General features: G+C 39.9%; 1 protein-coding gene across 1 annotated transcript in view; it reads left to right on the top strand.

Annotated features, from left to right (window-relative positions):
• Positions 1 to 323: 323 nt before the first annotated feature.
• Positions 324 to 20106, top strand: part of zbtb20 (zinc finger and BTB domain containing 20) — a 32440-nt gene continuing 12657 nt past the window's right edge. Inside the window, exons 1-3 of the mRNA XM_026328885.1 lie at positions 324 to 552; positions 16280 to 16424; positions 17734 to 19266. Coding sequence (XP_026184670.1) covers positions 17754 to 19266 — 1513 coding nt within the window. The 5' untranslated portion in view covers positions 324 to 552; positions 16280 to 16424; positions 17734 to 17753. The remainder of the gene's footprint in view (positions 553 to 16279; positions 16425 to 17733; positions 19267 to 20106) is intronic.

Here is a 20106-nt window from a genome sequence, read left to right on the forward strand (position 1 = left end):
AGCGTTACGCACCATGTCTTACATTTATAACGCCGCGGTGTTGCTGCTCACGCAGGAAGCAACGTTAAACACCTCGAGTAGGAGGAACACTACTACTACAACTACTATTACTATAACTCCCACCACTTCCAGAGAGCCATAATGGAGCCGGGTTCACCGTCCCACCGTGCTCCCAGCGATTGGGGCACAATAATGTTGACGGATTTCTGATCCAACCCAAGACAGCGCACTGTTCTTCCAATAGCAGCTTTAAGTGAAAAGGCGTGCCTGCCTGCCTGCCTGCCCCCCCCCCACACCCTCCACCACCACCACCACCCCTCAAAGTACTCGATGTATAGTTAAAAAATGGGAGGGCACACTTGAACCGAGCTGCTCTATGAAGGTAGGCTGCAGCGTGTGTTTATTGATGAGATGAAAAGAAGATGGAAGTGAGAAATGAAACAAAGTAAAGGAACATATTAAATAAAAAAAACTATACGCGCCTCGTCGGGGGAAAACAAGGGGAGCCGTGGAAACGCTGTCGCCACTTTTTGAACGTGCTTCGAAGTGCAGGTAGGAAATTGAGAAAAGTAGGAAAAGGGATGGGTCTTTACTATATCTATAACGCAGTTATATTAAAAATGGGGGGGGATAAGAGGAATTTCCTGTGGAGTGGATTAAAACGTGATCGTGGAGTTGAGGTCGAAATGCATGAAATACCTGACTTCCATGTAGTTGTGGCTGCCTTTAGGAAGCAAATATTAAGCTCTACATAATCGCAAACTTCATTCTTCAGAGGATCTCCGACATTGAATCTGTGTGACGCCAAGTGTACGGAATGAAATGAAACGAGTCCCTCATGTTTAGGGGGGCTCAGTTTTTTTTTTTTTTTTTGGCTGCCAGTGGGTTTTGTTGTCCATTTGTATTCGACTACAAAAACGCGCTGCCCTGGCATGACGCAAGTTTCCCATCTGTCATTATTCTCAACATGCCCCTTTACCTTTAGCCCTTTACTTTCGGATTTGTCCGTGAGCCGGACGGGGGACACGGGTCAAACTGTGTTCACAGCTCTGTTTCTCTCAATCAGCGAAAGCCTCAGCGATGCTCGCAGGCTGCTTGCTCACATTTTACACACTACGAGCCCGGAACAACTGTGGCAGCCCGACGTGCGCATTTGGCTTTTAGGTCAGTTGTTTGAATCAGAGGAAACGCGTTTCCTTATTGCAATTAACCGCTATAACCCACTCTCAGTGTAGAAATCTCCTGGTAAAATAGATTTAGGGTTGCTGAACTTGACGGAAAGACGGTTCCGATGTGTGAAATATGTCATTAGCCGCGGCTCATGCAGCGCTTATACTCAGACAGATGTCTAGCCTACATTTTTTAATGAATTAATATCAATACGGTGTGGCATTTATGAGATGGGTTTACATTAAGATATGATCAGCAGGCGGAGGAAGGCTGGTGAATATTGTGTGTGGAGCTACAACAACACTGCAGGTTCAGTTTTTTTTTTTTTTTTTTTTTTTAGGATCAATCAGAACTAAATCCAGCGGGACTCTAGTCTGGATTTTGGGGCCACGTTTCTCCAAAATGAATGATCACTTTAATTGTCGCGAACATCGCTTTATATTCACATCCTCCGGTATATGAAAATGTGTGGGGATGTTTTTTTTTGGCGAAGGGTGGCCTAGATATGGGACTGTGCTCTGGTGTGATTAAAGTTGAAATAGACGCTCCCTGCCTGCCTTTTGAGACATTTTGTTGCAAAATATTCATGAGCAACTCGTGATTCCTTTGCTCTTGCCTGTTAGATCGCGGTCTAGAGGTACTTCTTTCCCCGAGTAAAGTTAAAATATGAACACGCATTCAGTGCTGGCGCAATTTAAAAAAAAATTTGAGCAGTGATCCTCAAAATTTTGTGAAAAGGGCCAGGGGGAGTTGAGCCGGAGCTACATGTGAGTCTTGACTGTGTGGCTCCATCTATCCATGCGCCTGTGTGTGCCTGAGAAAGGGACAGGGAAGGAGAGCGTGTGGGCATGTATGTGTGGCAAACAGATGATGTCCCAGAGCGCTTGGCAGTGTCAGATAAAGAGAGTATTACAGCACGTACTTGTGAGTATTATACGCGCCATTGATAGTTTCTACAATAGCTACAGCACTTTCTGTGTCTCGTTAATAGGCTTGTCTATAGCCCAGAAGTTGTGCGCAGGTATAATGGCTTTGCGTCAACACATTAGTCACGCCAGATGTTGGTTCCGGTGTGGTCACTGAAGTCGTTTCCCTGAGAAGAGGCAAGTAGCCACAAAACAAGAAAGCCGGTCCTGGGTTTGACACAGGGGGGAGGCTGCGTGAGTGCGCAGCGCTGCATCCAGCTGTTTCCAGCGCAGATACGGTCTGTGGATATGCACCTGTGTGTGTGTGTGTGTGTATAGGTTTTGACCACATAATGTGCGTTCATCCTTTTCCACTTTTGCTGTGATCACTTCCTCTCCCCGCCTTCATTCAGAATATGTTTCCACAATGTTAATGGGCTGCAATCCTATAGGCTTGGTTATGTAATTGATGGCTGCACTGGATCATTTGTTTTCTGAATGGACACATTTGGAAAACACAGCTGAGCATGCAGCCCGGTGTAGCAGGAATGCAACATTTCACTTTGATATAAGATTTCAACTGGGCGTAAATATAAATTTGTCCCATAGATTGCAGCATATTGATTGACAGGCTGCATGTGGGTGGGTAAAGTAAAAATTATAACGTCAAAAAAAAAAAGTGTATACCGGCTTGAATTCCCTTCATCTGAAACTCCACATAAGCTTAGCACCTGTGTTTTTGAACATTTTTATTGTTTGATGAATTGGAGGGTACTTGTCTTGTGTGTAAGTGAGCTCTCACCACGGCTTGATGTCAAAAACTCTCATTTTATCTGCACAGAGGTGTACTGTGCAGTAGCTGCTGAAAGAGTGACAGCCATTGTGTGCCTTGGGAGTGTTTGTACTCCACAATATCAGGTGCCCATTTTCAACTAATGAGTATTTATATGTATATATTCCACATGTACATTATTATTCACTGTGTTTGAGCCATTGCCATTTGCCTGCTTTCTGTGTCACGACTAAAACCCACCCATGACTAATGAATATTTAAGAGCATGTCTGCAGACCAAGGAAACTCATTATTATATGAAGGAGACCCAGCAGATAAACTGTAGACCTACTCAGATGAAGGCATAGGGGGGTGTGAGGTGTTCAGTTAATCCACACCCAGCAATCAATCCTAATTTTTTTATGGCTTCTCCACCCTTCGCTTTTCTCCTGTAGCTTGTCACCCTCTCGTCACATTCAGAAATTTATTGTGGACCAGCAAACTCACATAACCATAGCATTCCATTTTGAAATGTGTTTGAGCTGATTTAGCCACTCTCCTACGTTTCTCCCATCTGATTAGTTGGCTTGACTCAAATGAAAATGTGTAAGGCTACCATGCTGTACTAATGTAATGAATGCTTCTCTGGAAGAGACACATGAAGGTAAAAAAAAAAAACAACAACAACAACAAAAAAAAAAAACAATTATCTTGTACTGTACATGCACACAGATGGCAGGTCAATATTCCAAATCATTTTTAAGCACAGTAAAGACACTGCTGCCCAAATACACAAGACAGAGACCACACTGAAGCCTCCGCAGTGCCACATTTCTGGTTGTTGTTGTTCCCTCACCATTCAGCCATTCTCACCAGGCTTTTACCAGGTAATCTAGGTGGCTCATAGCTCACATAATTACATTTATAAATATATAGATGTCCATGATGTTGTTTCAGTGCAACTCCCTTGAAAAGGTTTTTAAGCTTTGATAGTTGCAGTGAACTAGATGTACTAGAAAAGACAGGAGAAGACGTAATATTGGGTATGAGTGGAACTGACTGAATCATACACTGCTGTTTGTTTTGTCGTAGTTTTTTTTTTATTGCAACATAACTGAAATTTAAAAAACTGTAAATTTGATTGCAAATTTAGCCATGCACTTGCCAACATAATAATAAAATAATGCAAATAATTTCTTGCAGCACTGGTTAATAAGTATAAGTAATATTGTAATTTCCAATTCCAAGTAGGGTGTTTTAATGTAGTATGACAAAAGACTTTAACAAATATGCACTTGAGTCCATCCTGGCACTTTGTCTACCACAGTTGAACATATTTGGCAGCCATTTTGGGAATGCAGTAGAGATCCATCGATATAACGAGCCACTTTGTGGATCGCATCCAGAATGTCACAGAGCTTGTTAACTGCTTGGCCTTTTTGTCTCAGACACTGTTTATCCTTTCCCCCTTTTCTGTTCCTGTGTAATACTCGTTAGAAGAATATTCCTCTAATCTTTGATGTGATTGCCAACTGAGACTATTTTCAGGTGCACATGTTAAAGTTAGTAAGTCTTACACAGAGTAGACTTGACTTTAATATATGTGAAGCTTAAAGAGTTGTTTTTTTGTGTGTGTAGGAAGAATGCATAAAGTTTGTCGCCTGGTGTTTTTCTTTTTTTTCTTTTTCTTTTTTCAAAGACTGCTGTTTTGTGGCAGTTGCAATTTTAATTTTGCATTTGATTCCCCAGTTGCCATGGCAACCTAAAAAAATCCTTCAAATACCTTGAAATTATCAGAGAAGTTTCCAATCAAACACACTTAAAACACCCCACTCATTGGTTTTTCATATCTTTGGATCATAGCAAAATATAATCAAAATTATTGACAGCTTGCTAACTCTACCATCGTGGTTTAGGATACACAATTTTTTTTTTTAAACTAGGAATTATTGGCAGGCTAGCTGCCTCCTGGCTAACTGGCTTGGATCCTTCTACCCACAAAGCACCTTTTTCACACATAACATGCTTCTCTTCATAATATATTATTATTTTTTAATCTAGAAAATACAAAGAGCAATTACAAAACCTGTTAATCTGTACAGGCTGCTTTTATAATTTAGAAGAGAAATTTCCCTTTAGCTGTGTTATCCAAATGCTGTTACATAGAGCTAGGTGATGGTGATTTCCTTCCAGCTATAAGGCAAAAATGGAAAAGAATAAGGTTTGTTTGACGGGAGGCAGCATGTATCTTGTTTACTGATTGAGTAACTCTTTTGGAAAAATAAAACATGTTGAGATAAAACCAAACATTTTTACTTTGCAGCCACGGCAGTGATATATTCTGCATTCATAATGCTTAAAGGAAAGTTTCATAACAGCTGTAAATGGACTCAGGATATTCAGGGAGCAGGGTATTTCTAAATTTCCCCTTTTTCCAGATTGGGTCATAGAGTATAAGACTGACTTTTATTTAAAATCCAACGTCCTTCAGAGCATGCAGCATATAGAAAACTGGCAAACAAAAAACTTTCAGTTTTCAAAGGACTTTTGTTTTGGAATCTCCCCTCCCTGCAAGTATCACAGGAATGCGTAATGAAAGCACACATTGAGACTGAATAAGTATTAGCGAATGTGCCATGCTGTTGTCAGGAAGCTTTAGTTCTGTTATAAAACTTCATAAACACATTTAATTCCCTTAGTTACAAAATAGCTTCATGGTAAATACAACATTGTGATCGTTTAATATTTCTAAGATATAAGTGAATGTAAAAGGAACATCTCACATCAAACACTTCAGCATACACACTGTTGAACAGACAGTGTGTTAAACTGTTCAATGGCCAAATAAATTTGGTACAGCACCAGAATGAATGGACGCTTGTATGGCATCGCTTTTATAAACTTTTAAAACATTTTTATTGTTCTCAAGTTTTCTAAAAATGTCATTTAAAGTAAAAATCCATTATTTTCAACAACCAGTTGCTTTTAACTGTTTGTCTAATTATGGTGTTTGGTACATATACAGTATATACAGTACAAACACAATCCAGTTGTTCTGAACATGTGTTTCCAGTATCTTTTCTAAAATTGGTAACAGACTCTCGATTCATGCTTATTTATATTTGCAGTGCTGGTTTTAAAGCTTTTCATTAGAATTCAGTTCTGTGTGCTGCAAGACCCAAATATAATGTAACAACTTGACCAGAAGTCCTATTACAGCATGTACAAGTTTTTATGATTTTGCAGGTCTAACTCTAAATTAAAACTGCAACATGTGTTTTGAATCCTAGATAAACTTTCCTGTTTTTGCATGACAAAAAAACAAGCATTTAAACTTAATTTGCATGCTCCCTCTTAAACACACATGCAGGCCCAGGCATTCAACTGATGTGAAAAATGTATCCTGGATTCTAATAGCGAAGTTGTATGTTTGCCAAGGTGCATGTGTGTCCTCAGTTCACCCTGCTACCCATATGGTTTTCTACAAGTCATGGTGAGATCATTGCCTAGTTGAAGTGGGAGAGTATCTAAAGAGAGTTTAACAAAATAAAAACCTAAGTAACTTTTAAAACTCTTTTACAGAGACTAAATACGATGAAGTCTCTGCTTCTATCTTGGCTTGTGGGAGAATTTTTAAGTCTCCTGGAAGTAAATAGCACTCATAGCAGCCAAAATGTTAAGATTGTGAACAGTCTCACTGAAAGTACATTGCTGTGCACTGAAATATTTTACCTCTGCCACAGTCTAAAGGGAGCCCATCTTTATAAAAGATACAGGAAATGACGTGGGTTGTAGTCTCAGCTATCAACCTGAGCATTGTATATGTAAGAAGCAGCTAAACCCAGCAGATAGTAGAAGTAAAACAATTAACTCCATGTCCTGCTGTAGTGATAACCTTGTGGGTATAAGAAGTGCGGGTTTGTAGCTTAACTTTAAGCGGATCTGAGCGTGCTACAGTGATTACATATCATGCTTCTCTGCTGCTAAAACAAACACATGATATGTAAGACAATAGGAACTGGAGAGTTTTATTTGAGACCTGAGGTTTGTACTCATCATTGTATCTAAAGCTGTACTATTTTTCCTTTCTTTATTTAATAAGTCATTGGTTTTTGAAATACAAATGCACCAAATCACTGTCTGACATTTTGTCTTGTGAAAGAAATTCTCTTACAATGAATTTTCCTTTTAAATTTGTATTTTTATTGTAAAAATGAAAGACATATCTGCTCTGATACTGTTTTAGTTCCCTGCCCTGAAATTGCCCTAAAACCTTGATCATGACAGATTTCAAAACAAATTACTTAAAGAAGCTGGGAACCATTATTAATCAGCTTATTGCTTTACAAACTACAAAACAAATGTTTTATCTTTTTTGACTGTTATGGTTGATTTACAACAGTTGGCCCACGTGACAAACGTGAAAGCATGTGTAACCTGTTCAACAACAAACAAATGATGAAGCAAATTTTCAGTTTCATCAAAGTTGCCGGGCGTGTTTTAAAACATGTTTGACATTTATAAATGATGAGGGGGTAAAAAAAAAAAACCCTGTGTGATCATTCTCTTACCATCCTCTCTAATTAATAACACTTGCATTACTTTTTCAACACACATGCAGTCCATGTGTCTGGGTCTGTGACATGTTCAGGTGGTTAGTACATCAGTGTAGTAGCTGTCAGTTGTGGCAACGCTGGTGCAGTGTTTTTTTTTTTTGTTTTGTTTTTTTTACTGAGAATGAAAGCCCTCGTGGCAGCTGCTGTGTAAACTAACAACAAGCTTATTTTACTTTTCTAACATCTATGGATAGGTTAACTGATATGAAAGCATTTTAGACAGAAATATCTTTAATAGCCTTTGATAGCCACAGTTAGATAGGCCAACGTCTCAACGTTGAAGTATTTTTTCACACTTTCTCCTGGTCAGGGTCAGTTCTGTGTCATCCAACATGCATTTAGAGGAAAGCAGGGCAACACCCTGGGCAGGTCACTGGGTTAACACACAAGCACACTCACAGGAGCTAGTCATTAAAGGTATACTATTAGATTTACTTAACATAAAAGCCCCTCTTGTACAGAAATGAGTGCAAACCTCTCTCCACCTCACAGCCCGACCATGGGACAACTGACTTAGAAGTAACACATTTATGATAGGACCTGCCAAAAATACTCACAGCCATGTGGCATGATGTTTATAGTAATGTTACCAGAGCAGCTGAGCAGCTTAGGTTACACTCTAGGGCCTATGAGCTATAGATTGTTACCATCACAGATAATAATTCTGCTACATTCAAACAGACCACACTGACCGACACATCATGTGCATTAGCGAGGCCAAAAGGCCAGATGTTATCATAAAGAGAGCGGATGGGTGTTCATGTTATCTCTGCTCTGTGCTGTGAGGTGACTCTGCTTTTTGTACATAAAACACAGAAGCTAAATGACACCACTCAGAATAGGAAGTATAGCAGCGATGAACAGTCATAGCTTGTGTCGCATGTAGTGACACGCTGTATACCAACAAAATGTTAGCCAGGTATGGGAAACACGCACTAAATGGGCCTTGCTTGTATTACACACAGCTTTGTAAAGCTAGACTACTTTTTGTTCCTGATAGAATCAGCAAACACTGCAAATGTAAATGTATATAACATGAATTGGACTGATTGTCCAGCAGGAAAACTTCCATCTCACCTTCACGCAAATGTGTTTTTACTACTGCAGTTTTACACCTCAAATTATCATTGAGGGAGAGCTAAGTTGTAGGAGAGATACCAATATTTTTTGGGTACAGTGGAGAGCAGTAAACCAAATGGGTAGTGAAATGACCAGAGCTGAATCCCTCCACAAAAATAAAATATAGTGCGCTTTTAACAACTAACTCGCCATTAATTAAGAATCACTAAAAAAGCGCTGGCAGCTCCTTGCATGATGGATACACAACCCAACAGGCAAGCCTTTTAAAAAGACAGTATGCATGTATAGCTTTGCAGCAGAGAAAGTAAAAATATGTAAACAGTGATAATATGTTTTCATGCATACATGGCATAAAATATATTACAGAAAGAGTCACCTCAGCACCTCAGTTTTCCCTGCAGTCCTTCCTCAGGTTGGTGGGGAATGAAAAATGGAAAACCTGCCTGCAAAACTAATTTACAACACAATGCAACACAACGCACATCATTTACTACTGAATACCAGTTTGAAAATACTGTAATTTTGATGTATTGTACTTTCTCTGGTCCTGATGCATGTCTTACACATGCACACACTATGACCATTTCAGTGTTAAAACTGGTATGTGGCTCATATAAACCTCAACAGCAATCCTATGTGCTATACTCTGAAGATTACATACAGTATTGTAACTTTATCTGTAACTTTTATCACTTCTTGTGATCAGACTTTAGTGCTGGGGTTGGTGAAGTAGAGTATCTATATGTGCTTACTGAGTAACAGCACACAGTATTCTTTTACAGTGTTCTTTGAATATAGTTAGTAGTTTTGCGAAATGACTGTACTGTACCTGAATGCCCTATGTTAGCTGATACCTTGTATAGATGGATGAAACCCTGTTTTTATATCTGCACGTTCAGTGCGCTGCACTACATATTGGAAACACTGCAAACAGCTCAAATTTCTAGATAATATCTAGTCTTCTTTTTGAGTTTGTCTTTACTAGAATATCATTGACACAGAAAAAGGGGGAATCTAGAGTTTTTTGGCCCGTCTCTCATTTCTTGTGAAGTTCTGTAGATGGCTTGCTTAACAAGTTTGTGTTGTAACACAGTATTGTATGGCTGAAGTTTACTAATGTGGTTGAATTGCACCTCCTCTCCATTGGATTAACAGAAACCCTTACCTTTGTGCTAATTTCAGACTGTTTGAGTATAGTGCTGTGGTATGTTTAAGCCATTATATCTAACTCGTGTTGCTGCAGACCACAGATGTCATCGCTCGGTGAAAGAGTGTATAGAGCATTCAAGTGGACGACTGTGTTTCAGTGTGTCAGCATTACACTTTTAGATGGGTCATATGTCAAATGAGCTGATGAGACATACAGTATATAATCTGTATTTACTACACAACAGCTTGCTAAACTATAAATACACTAAAAGGTGTCATCCATAAGGCTCAAAATATACACACAGAATATTTTTTAATAAGTCGTCTGTGTTTAAAATCTTATTCACATAAGGAGTCCAATCTGTAGCTGAAGACTGACAGTGTGTTGAAGTTATTGTTAGTTTACCTGAATAATGTCTCAGTTTCATCTCAGCCGGATGGCATGTGGATTATTGTTGCCGTAGCTACAGGCTGAAGAAATATGTTACATTATAAATCCCTTTTTTTTTTTTTTTTTTTTTTTTTTTTTGCAAATTCCATTTCCCTTTGCTTCACTGTTGTTACCATGCTGCATGTTAACAATTTTGCACCATGTCATTTGTGTGGACTGGTAAAACCTTTTAAAAGACAACTATTGAGCTTGCCAGATTCTGAAAGAGAGGCTAGATTGCTGACCCTTGAAGCACAGGGCAACTAACAGAAAGTGCAGGGTTGTGCTGGACTACTTAAAGTACCGACGTGCGTTTGCGAAAGTTCAGCCTCGAGCTGGACCACCTCGCACTGGCTCATGCACCCTTGTGCAGCTGCTGGTGAAACACATGGTGCAGAACTTGTGAGGCCGCGCACAATCACATTCACCAATGGTGAAATAATAAATGTAAATGCTGTGTTGGTGGTTAGAAATGATTTTTTTCTTTTGGATTATATATGGCAAGGCAAGTCATGTTGTAAAGTGTGTTGAACAGAATATCATACATTTATTACAAATGACATTAGAGTGACTACCATAACCTTGTGTGTAGTTCACATATTTAAGACCCATTGCTGCTAACCATATATGTGTATGTGGTTATTGGTGAGAACCTTTGCTACAGCACATTTTTTTCTGTTTTCTAAACTCCTCAATGTTTGTGTCAGAGTGTGGCTTAATTCTGTCTGCTCTCTCAAGTGACATTGTATACACTTAATCTAACATATCCAAAGGCTGTGCGGTTCTCCACCCTGCAAGAACTACATGCTTGTTAGCAGAGGTCCCACAATATTCTCTCATAATTCACAACAAAGCATCTTTGTTCTGGTTTATCTCTCAAGGACAGAAAGTCAGTAGACGCTGCTTTTTTCAGAGATATAAAGGAGCTACAGCCCTTCTATACTACACAGTTCACTTGTTGAGATCTTGTTTGCTTATGTCCTGGCATAGAGACAAAGAGATATACAGTACAATGTGTATGTTTGATGCAAAATGAACTAATTATTTGCTCGTTATCATGATATGCTGGTAACAGACGGAAAAGTCCTGCATGAGCATCTGTGTAGGTTCATGAAGACCTCTTAATGGCCTGTGAGGTCCTTTTTTGGAGAGGCGAAATGTCCTTGACGTGTGTAGTAGCTGTGGAGAGGCAGTTTCTGTGGACACTTGTGCCTAAATGATAACTCTTGAATTTAGCATTATCTGCTTCGGGGGTTAGAGGTGTTTTAGAGACTATCATGTGAGTAGTCAGATGGTTCTTTTTGGTCAAATGTTCATTAACAAAAAGCACAGCCATTTGTCTGTCTGAGATAAGTTTCTTTATATCACCAAAGTGAGATACTGTCGTTATCATTTTAATGGCCATAAGCCAACAGTGGCTGCCTGCGTTTCCTCTTAGGCTCCTTCCAGAGACTTCATAAAATACAGTATGGAACATTTACTGGTAGCATTAATTCATAAATGTCTGTGTGGACTGTGTGGCTGAAAAAAAAAGTATATCAGAAGATTATCCTCCCATCTGTAAACGGACAGTGGATCTGCTATGGTTAACGGGTGGTGGTGGGTGTGTTTTTGACAGAAAATGACAAAGTTGAACAAGCTGTCCTGTCAAAAAATGCTTACAACAGTCCTGTACTTGTGTAGTATTATGTAGTATTTATTGTTATTTGTTTGTTGAGGCACTGAGGAATTTATTTGAAAGTGACGCTTCCTGTCACATTTCAGAGGCTTTCTGTTGGACCGCACACATTCATCTGCTGTGCTATTTGAGACATTTTCTTGGCAGTGGGACTAAACACGAACAGTTAAATTAAATTTAGGGGACTATAAAGAGTCAGCAGTTCCAGTTAGTGTATGATGCACAGAAATGCATGAACATAATACAGTTATTCAAGCAGTCTCAGTTGAGCAGCGGTCATAACATAGCAATGGTACTCTGTAAGTACTTCACAAAGCTTTGACCAAGTAAGAGAGCATTCACACCAGAAAAAAAAGTGTTGTGAATTAATGAAATGCTATTTTACAGTGTTTGCATATTTTAAAACTGTCCCTGGTGGTGAGCTGGAAATTGAAACTGTAGCTGTGCAGGGAGAGTCACTGGTCCCAGGTCTGTGTTGTCTTTAGGAAGACATAATTGTTAGGGCAACGCTTGGCTCAAATGTAATCGAAACGTGCGAGAGGGTCTCATCAGACATTTAGAAACATTTTTTAAAAATTTCATTGGCGTTGTAATGTTGCACCATAGAGTTTCAGTCAAAGAAAAAAAATTTAAAAAAATGTGTGAAAATGTTGGCTCAACTTGTACAACAGCCTACGTGTGTTTGTTGATGATTTTCAGCAACTGCCATAAAGACAAATCAATTAAATCTTGAGACTGTGAGGTGTTTTCTACTACTTCTACTGAAGTGTGTGTGATTTAGGTACATTAGTTAACTAGTTTATTGCCTCACAATACTATAGACAAGCACTCCAATGTAATAAAAGACGCAGTGCTCTAAATTACTCAGATTCAATCAGCCAACACAACATTGTTGGCCAGAGATGAGTATTCATTTACCTAAAAAGATTCATTTTTAATTCTGTTGATCAAAGGGAGCCACGACACAATAGTATTAGCTGGGGTTTAATTTATTTATTTATGGTTTTCAGAAAAAAAAAATTGATTGATTATACAGTGAGTTATAGCTGTGTGTCAGAAGAGTGAAATGAGCATACTGTTCTTTAATCGATCACACCTACAATTATCCCTCGTCAGATCAACACTTCATTCCTTGATTATTGCTTGAAATTTCCCAGTGTGCGCGCTACACATTTACATTGTGTACTCAATTACATTAGACCACGTATCCAAACCATACTATTAAAGCATGATTTCTGGTAGTTTATATGCTAATGCACTTGGGCTAAATGGAAGATTGAAATTAATAATTACAATGTTAGACAGTGATCATTAAGCAGCAGAGGTTTCAAACAAACTCATAAATTACTATTAATTAGATGTAACATAAAACACTCCTGATAAGTGCAAATCTGCATCAGATTCATTAAGATGCTGTATGCACATGCATGGACATGAGCTTTTCACAATGCCCCGTGGCCCTTTTGTCTCCAGATTTAAATGTTCCAAGTGCCTTGAATATCTGCTTGGAGTGTGTGTTGTAAGCCGTGTTTGCCATATTCATATTATTCACATGGCTGATACTGTTCCTTTCATAAGCACGCCTCTTATGTCCGTTGTCAACCCCATCCCCCATCCTCACCGCTTTAGCCCCCCTCCACCCATCCACCCCCCCTCCACCCCCTCCTTTGATTAACTAATGTTCAATTTGATGCAGCGTTTTTCATGAGCTCGTCACCTAATACAGGCAGCTGATTAACCTGGAGTCTGGCTGGTGAAGTTGCAACCCTCATCTCCCTGTCTTAATTTTTTTTTTTTTTTTTAACACCCCACTCTACCACCCTCTACCCCACCCTCAGTCTTTGTTGTGGCAGCAGTAGCGGAGCATGCACTGCATTGGCGGCCTGAAGCATTGTGTCTGATTTCCAGCAGACAAACTGACCTCTGGGGATTTATTGACAGCAAACTCCACAGAGGCAGACACAGAGCTGGGAGTATGGGAGGCAGCCGGAGAGGGGCGGAGGGTGTTGGGGAAGGTTTGTAAGGAGGGAGGAAGAGGTGGGGGCACAGACGGAGAGACAGACAGATGGATGGAAAGACAGCGAGGGAGTTTCAACGTGATGAAACAGGAAACAGGTAGAGACATACTGAGAAACAGATCAATATGTTGGGAGGGTGTGGGGGCATAGACGCCACCAATTTTGTTAGATTTAAAAATTTGTTTTTCGCCGGAGCACTAGGAAGTGAAAGAAAATGGCCGCCTCCTACAAGGATCTAATTAATTTTGAAGGATCATCAGCCCCTTTAGTCCAAGGCAGGGTACAGGAGGGAGGGAAGGAGGGAGGGAGACAGACCCCTGGGCTGATTAGAATTCACTGCAGGTAGGCGCTGGCTGCTGCTCACCCACTGTGTCACGGCTAAAATGGAATCACTGTTGTGAGTGGCAGTCTGGGCAACTGAAGCCTGCTTCCCTTGGCCTCCTCCTTTGTTGCCAGCATTCACCTCACTTTACCCCTTAGGCAGGTGGATTTACATGTCTGGATGGGCAAGGGACGCCAGAGAGGGAACATATATGTTTGCATTGTCTAATGGTAGTTACAAAAAAAGGCCCATGGCATCACGATTCAGTCACATCTGAAGCCTAACACTGCAAACAAAAAAGATCAAATATCAAAAGATCAAATATTTGCCACTGACAAAGAATTTTAGCACGTGTCTGTGTGCAGTGCACTAGAGAGAAGACATCAAAATTATATTTTTTGGGTGGTTTTCACTTTTATTAGGTAATTTCTGAATTATTTCCGTGATGGTGGCAAGTTTAAGGTAGAGTTACACTTACATTAAGCTGAAGGTTTGTGTTAGAGCTACTTTTTAAGTTGCACATTAGAAAGAGAGTCATTTTTAAAGTCTCCAATAAGAGGTCTGAAGGATTTATTTTGGGCATCGTTGGTTAAGGTTTAGAAAAAAAGGGTTAAAGTTTAATTTTAGATTTAGGGGTTAATGATTTCACTGTAACACACAATTTCAGTCCTGACCAAGGCAGAACAAACCAGTGTGTGAGCGTGTGTGTGTTTTACTGCCAAAGAATGATCTGTCTCCGTCTCGAGTTATCACCCTCTGCTGCTAAACACGCTATTACTTGTCTATATCTAATCATCAGATTTGTTAGTCGACAACAGCATTTCAAGAAAACAAGCACGTCTCAGTGTCTACAGTAATTCCCAAACTGGACAAAAAGCAGCCTGGGAGCACAGTACTCATTACACTGTAACCTTTACACCTTTCTCAAAGATCTCTTGCTTCTCTTTTCAAAACTAGAATCATAATCTAATTTCAACATTTTGGATCCATAGTCCTGGTCTAATTTCTAGCTGTTACTTTGGCACAACAGATAATCCTTGTGAGTGGAAAAAAACAGCGGTCACTTGCTTAAAATTGCATAGTTTTCATTTGTAGATTTTCCCTTCAGTGTCTCCAAGCGAGAGGTGTGTTCTCTGAAAGTGCTTGAGATTTGTAAAAGAATAATATGCGTCAACATTAACGTGCAGGTCTGGTCAAATCCTAGCCCCATTCTGTTCATTCAGAAACTCCTGGCATTTTACAGAGAGCACTTGATGTCCGTATTGTAACCAGCTACTACATGTTCTTTTGCTGTGCTGGCAAGAAATATTTTGAGAGTCACACTTGTGTATACAGTATGATCCAAACTCCAAATTAAGAGAAATATCCCATCCTGACATAATTTCCATATACTTTGAAAGCTTCATTGGTTGAAATGTTTGAAGCCAATTTTGACCTGTATGGGACAAATATGTGATAAATTGTTTAAAAGGGGCATTTTACATTGGTTCAGTGCATTACATGAACCTAAATGATACCATGAGAATATAACTATGGTTAGCCTTATGCAATTTTATTTCTGGCTTTGAGGTCAAACTCTATCTATACTGTATGTGTACAGTAGAAGGCTTGCTCAACATCACCAAACCAGCTCATCACATGCTTAATGTTGCTGAATGCCTTTCTTGTGTTTTTCAATGAATGCCTCATGTGTTTTTTTTGGGGTTTTTTTTGTTATTATTATTACTTCTCCTGTCCGCTCCTTCGCTGTATCGGACGTGGTCTTCTTTAATTTAAGGATTTAAAAATGAAAAAGTCTCTGTCATGTGTCTGACACCTCTGCTAAATTATTTTATCTGTGTACATTTATGAGGAATTGAGATCGTTTTTCTTTGGAAGGGCGTGGTTTTGTTGCCCAGAAGCTCAGATAACTACTGAGAGAAGAAATGGCTCCAACATCAATATTATTTTCAACCTTGATTTGTAATTGGCGGTGAACGTCCATTTGTCTTGCTTTGAGAACTCTTCACACATCTGTTGCAGTGCGATGTTCCCGTTACTGTGGCTCCTTTTTCATTAAGGGAGTGGCAATATTGACAAGGCAGAATATGGCATTAAGATTTGTCTTTGTCTTTTCTCTCCCCCTCCAAACACTGGCAGAGCAACACATGATTTGGACAGAGAGGACTGACAGCCTTGCCTAGCACCCGGCCTCTGATCAGCCATCTCCACCAGCAAACTGAAGCTTGACCCGCACTTCATCACCAGCCACACAAGCATCTTCGTAACAAAACGTCATCTGACTGTGAGTACTAGGCTGCTTCGATTTTTTTTTCCCCCTGTTTATGTTTAAGTTAGAAATGACACAGATAGAAATAAGCTTTGATAACCAATCACTCTGCTCCTGTAGTACATTTTAATTCATTTTACCTCATTTAGATGAACAAATATTAGTCAAATATAATTTTATTCTTAGTGCTACATTACATTTATTTTTACTCAGTGTATAACCGTATTACAATTTCTAAAGTATTTACCTTAATTTTTGTTGTGTTTTTTTATTTGTACAGTTGTAAGGTTGACTGGCATTTTATCATACTGTAAACATGGTGTAATCAATTATCCGTAAAATTTTAGATTAAAACGAGAACATCTTTCCTTGGTTTAAAACAAAGTGCTCTGTTAGATCTTTCAAGTAAGGGCAACTGCTTTACTTAAATTTTACAGTTATATGCAAAATAATTTAATTTTGCAGTAATCATGAAAACACACAATGTGCATAATTCTTATACCTACTAGCTGTCTAATTTAGATTTAGATTTTCTTCTTTTTTTGTGCCTAACTGCGAAGAAAAGCATCTTGAGCTATCTTAAACACTGATCAGCCGGGTCACATCTAGTGTATTCCTAAGATAGTTAGGAAGCGCCATCACAGTGAACACATGGCTAACAAAAGAGGCCTGTTGTCCTCTGAGCCCAGTGCACCACCTAATGGTGGTTGAAGAAATTTCAGAGATACACACTGTACGAGAGAAACTTGTGGTAAAAAAATGGGAACCATCTTAATTGTCTTTTACCATGGCACTGTGGAAATTTTTAAAACACAATTTAAAGACAGATTTAGCTCAGATGTTGAAACAATTTGATTTTTATACTAATATTACTAAATATGACACTTGGGAAAATACTGAATCTGCCACATCAGTATTTTCATGTTAGAAATCCACCTCTTACCACTTATGTACTGCTCATAATTAGAATTAATGCTACTTATCATATGTTTTAATTAAGTATAGTAGTATAAATATGCAGCCTATAAAAGTTGTTTAGAACAAAAGCCAATTTATTTAACAAAGCTTCTCTCTTGTGAATCATTTGCCCATAATTCATACACAATGTATATTTAATTATTCAATTAGACAGTTTTAGTACTCCTTATATATTAGTAATACTGCAAAAACTACTAATGGAAATGCAGCATGGTGTTGCCATATGTGGGGAAAAAAAAGAAAATCTTCATTTTATTTTGATCATTTTATGTTTATCCCATTTGAATAATGTAGTGATTGTGTGTGTCAGAGGTTTTAAGTCAGGTATGTTGCTCCCTGCTTGCAGGTGACATCAGTTGCAAGGGGATGACCGAGCGCATTCATAACATCAATCTCCACAACTTCAGCAATTCTGTACTTGAGACCCTCAATGAGCAGCGCAACCGTGGGCACTTCTGTGACGTGACTGTTCGGATCCATGGAAGTATGCTGCGAGCTCACCGGTGCGTGCTGGCTGCTGGAAGCCCCTTCTTTCAGGACAAGCTTCTCTTGGGCTACAGCGACATTGAGATCCCTTCTGTGGTCTCAGTGCAATCCATCCAAAAGCTGATTGACTTTATGTACAGTGGGATTCTGCGGGTATCTCAGTCAGAGGCCCTACAGATCCTTACTGCTGCCAGCATCCTACAGATCAAGACCGTCATTGATGAGTGCACCCGTATTGTCTCCCAGAATGTGGGCCTGGCTGGGCCTGCGGGATTCCCTGTTATACCAGGAGACTCTGGTCAGGAAACACCTCGTGGCACACCGGAGTCTGGCACCTCTGGGCCCAGCAGTGACGCAGAGTCAGGTTATATGCAAGCAACATCACAGCAAAGCATAGATCGTACATACTCATCACTGTACACCTACCCTGGTCTCTCACTGCAGAATGGCACCCGCGAACGCCCCCTTTACATTAATCCTCTGTCAACAAATTATGATCCGACTCTCAGCACTCAGAAGGACCAGCAATCTCAAGATCCACCCTGGATAAACCGCATCCAGGAGAGATCGCAGCAGGTTGATCGCTTCATCTCCACAGAGTCCACTCATTGCCGCAAGCAACCCCGACCGGTACGCCTACAAACAGGAGGGATGCACATAAAGCAGGAGGCCGAAGATGAGTACAGCTGCTATGACAATTTGGAGGACTGCCAAGACGACACTGACCATACTGAGGGTGTAGAGAGTGAATCCAAGGTTGAAAGTTTTGACTCAGGGGTGAGCTCCTCCATCAGTACTGAGCCAGATGCTATGGAGCAGCAGCCGTACCTGACGGCCTTTACCCGAGAGGGGGGCGGGGAAGGGCAGCAAGGTGAAGGAGCTCCAGTGCAGATAGAGGTCAATGACTCGTCCCCAGAGCAAGTGCAAGAGACAGAGGACGGGGACACATCCCACAGCACTAGTGACAGTAGCATGATGCAGCCCCTGCCAAACTCAGTCATGTCCCAGTCCCTGCCAAGTGCCCCGCACTACATGCGCCAGGCAGAATCTCACACCAGCAACCTGAGGATGCCGCTCACCGTGACCAGCAATTCCCAAGTGATGGGCACTGCTGGAAGCACCTTCCTGCCCACACTCTTTCCTACACAGCCGGCTAGAGACAACAAGCCTTTCCTTTACCTTCCTGGCCAGCAGCAACCCCAGTTTGTGGCAGTGCCACCCCCTGCAATGCCATCATTCCCGAACCCCATGTCGGTACAACAGGCGCCAGCTCAGCAGCAACAGGCTGCAGGAGGAATTGGTCAGGGGGAAAAGAAGCCCTATGAATGCACTCTCTGCAGTAAAACCTTTACTGCAAAACAGAACTACGTCAAACACATGTTTGTCCATACTGGTAAGTCAAAATGTGTAACTGGTAGCTCTTGGGTGGCTGTGCTTTTACTTATGAGTAAATAGTATCTAAATATTTTCGTTAGGGGATAACAGACTTTAAGATAAAAATGTAATTATGGTATGAAAACGTTAAAACGCATGATGTGAATATTCATTCATAACATGTCAAAGATGTATTGTTTCTCTACCGTAATACAAAAACAATATCAGACAATACAGTTACATTGCATTTCATTTTCAGTTTCACTTTATGGCAGTGACCACATCCTGTATATACCACTGATCAGCCACAGAAACTGAAAACTGTGGTTAATAAAATCAGTGGGGAAACACAGTTTAAAAGAACTGCTTACTGACCTTGCTGCTGTGGAGCAGGTCAAGCAAAAAAAAAAACAAAGTAGTAGTATAGAAATATAAATTATTGGCTTCATGAACTCAGAGCAAATAGCTACACATTAACTTGCAGCAGCAAACAGTAGATATGCAGGACTTCATTTACTTGCATGGTAGAACTTGGTAATTTGTAGCATTATCAGTCTGTTTCTCTATTTGTTAGTTTTACATAATTATTAATATGTTAAAATTTTACATTCCATAATATCAGCCGAGACAATTTTCTAAAATGAGTTTACCTTTTAACAAGCTGACAAAATAGCAAATAGATACACAAATGGTTTGGTTCCTCACTGATCATGTGGAAATTAACTTTATTCTGTGTCTTTAGGGGTTTTTTCCCTTGTAGTTCCGCTTTTCTGTGTCTGTAAAGTCATTACAGCAATTTTCACAAAATATCAGTTGTACAGTTTTGTACTTTGCATCCGTTGCCACAACTGCATCAGAG

Source organism: Mastacembelus armatus, chromosome 14 (assembly GCF_900324485.2).
Source record: "Mastacembelus armatus chromosome 14, fMasArm1.2, whole genome shotgun sequence".
Taxonomy (NCBI): domain Eukaryota; kingdom Metazoa; phylum Chordata; class Actinopteri; order Synbranchiformes; family Mastacembelidae; genus Mastacembelus; species Mastacembelus armatus.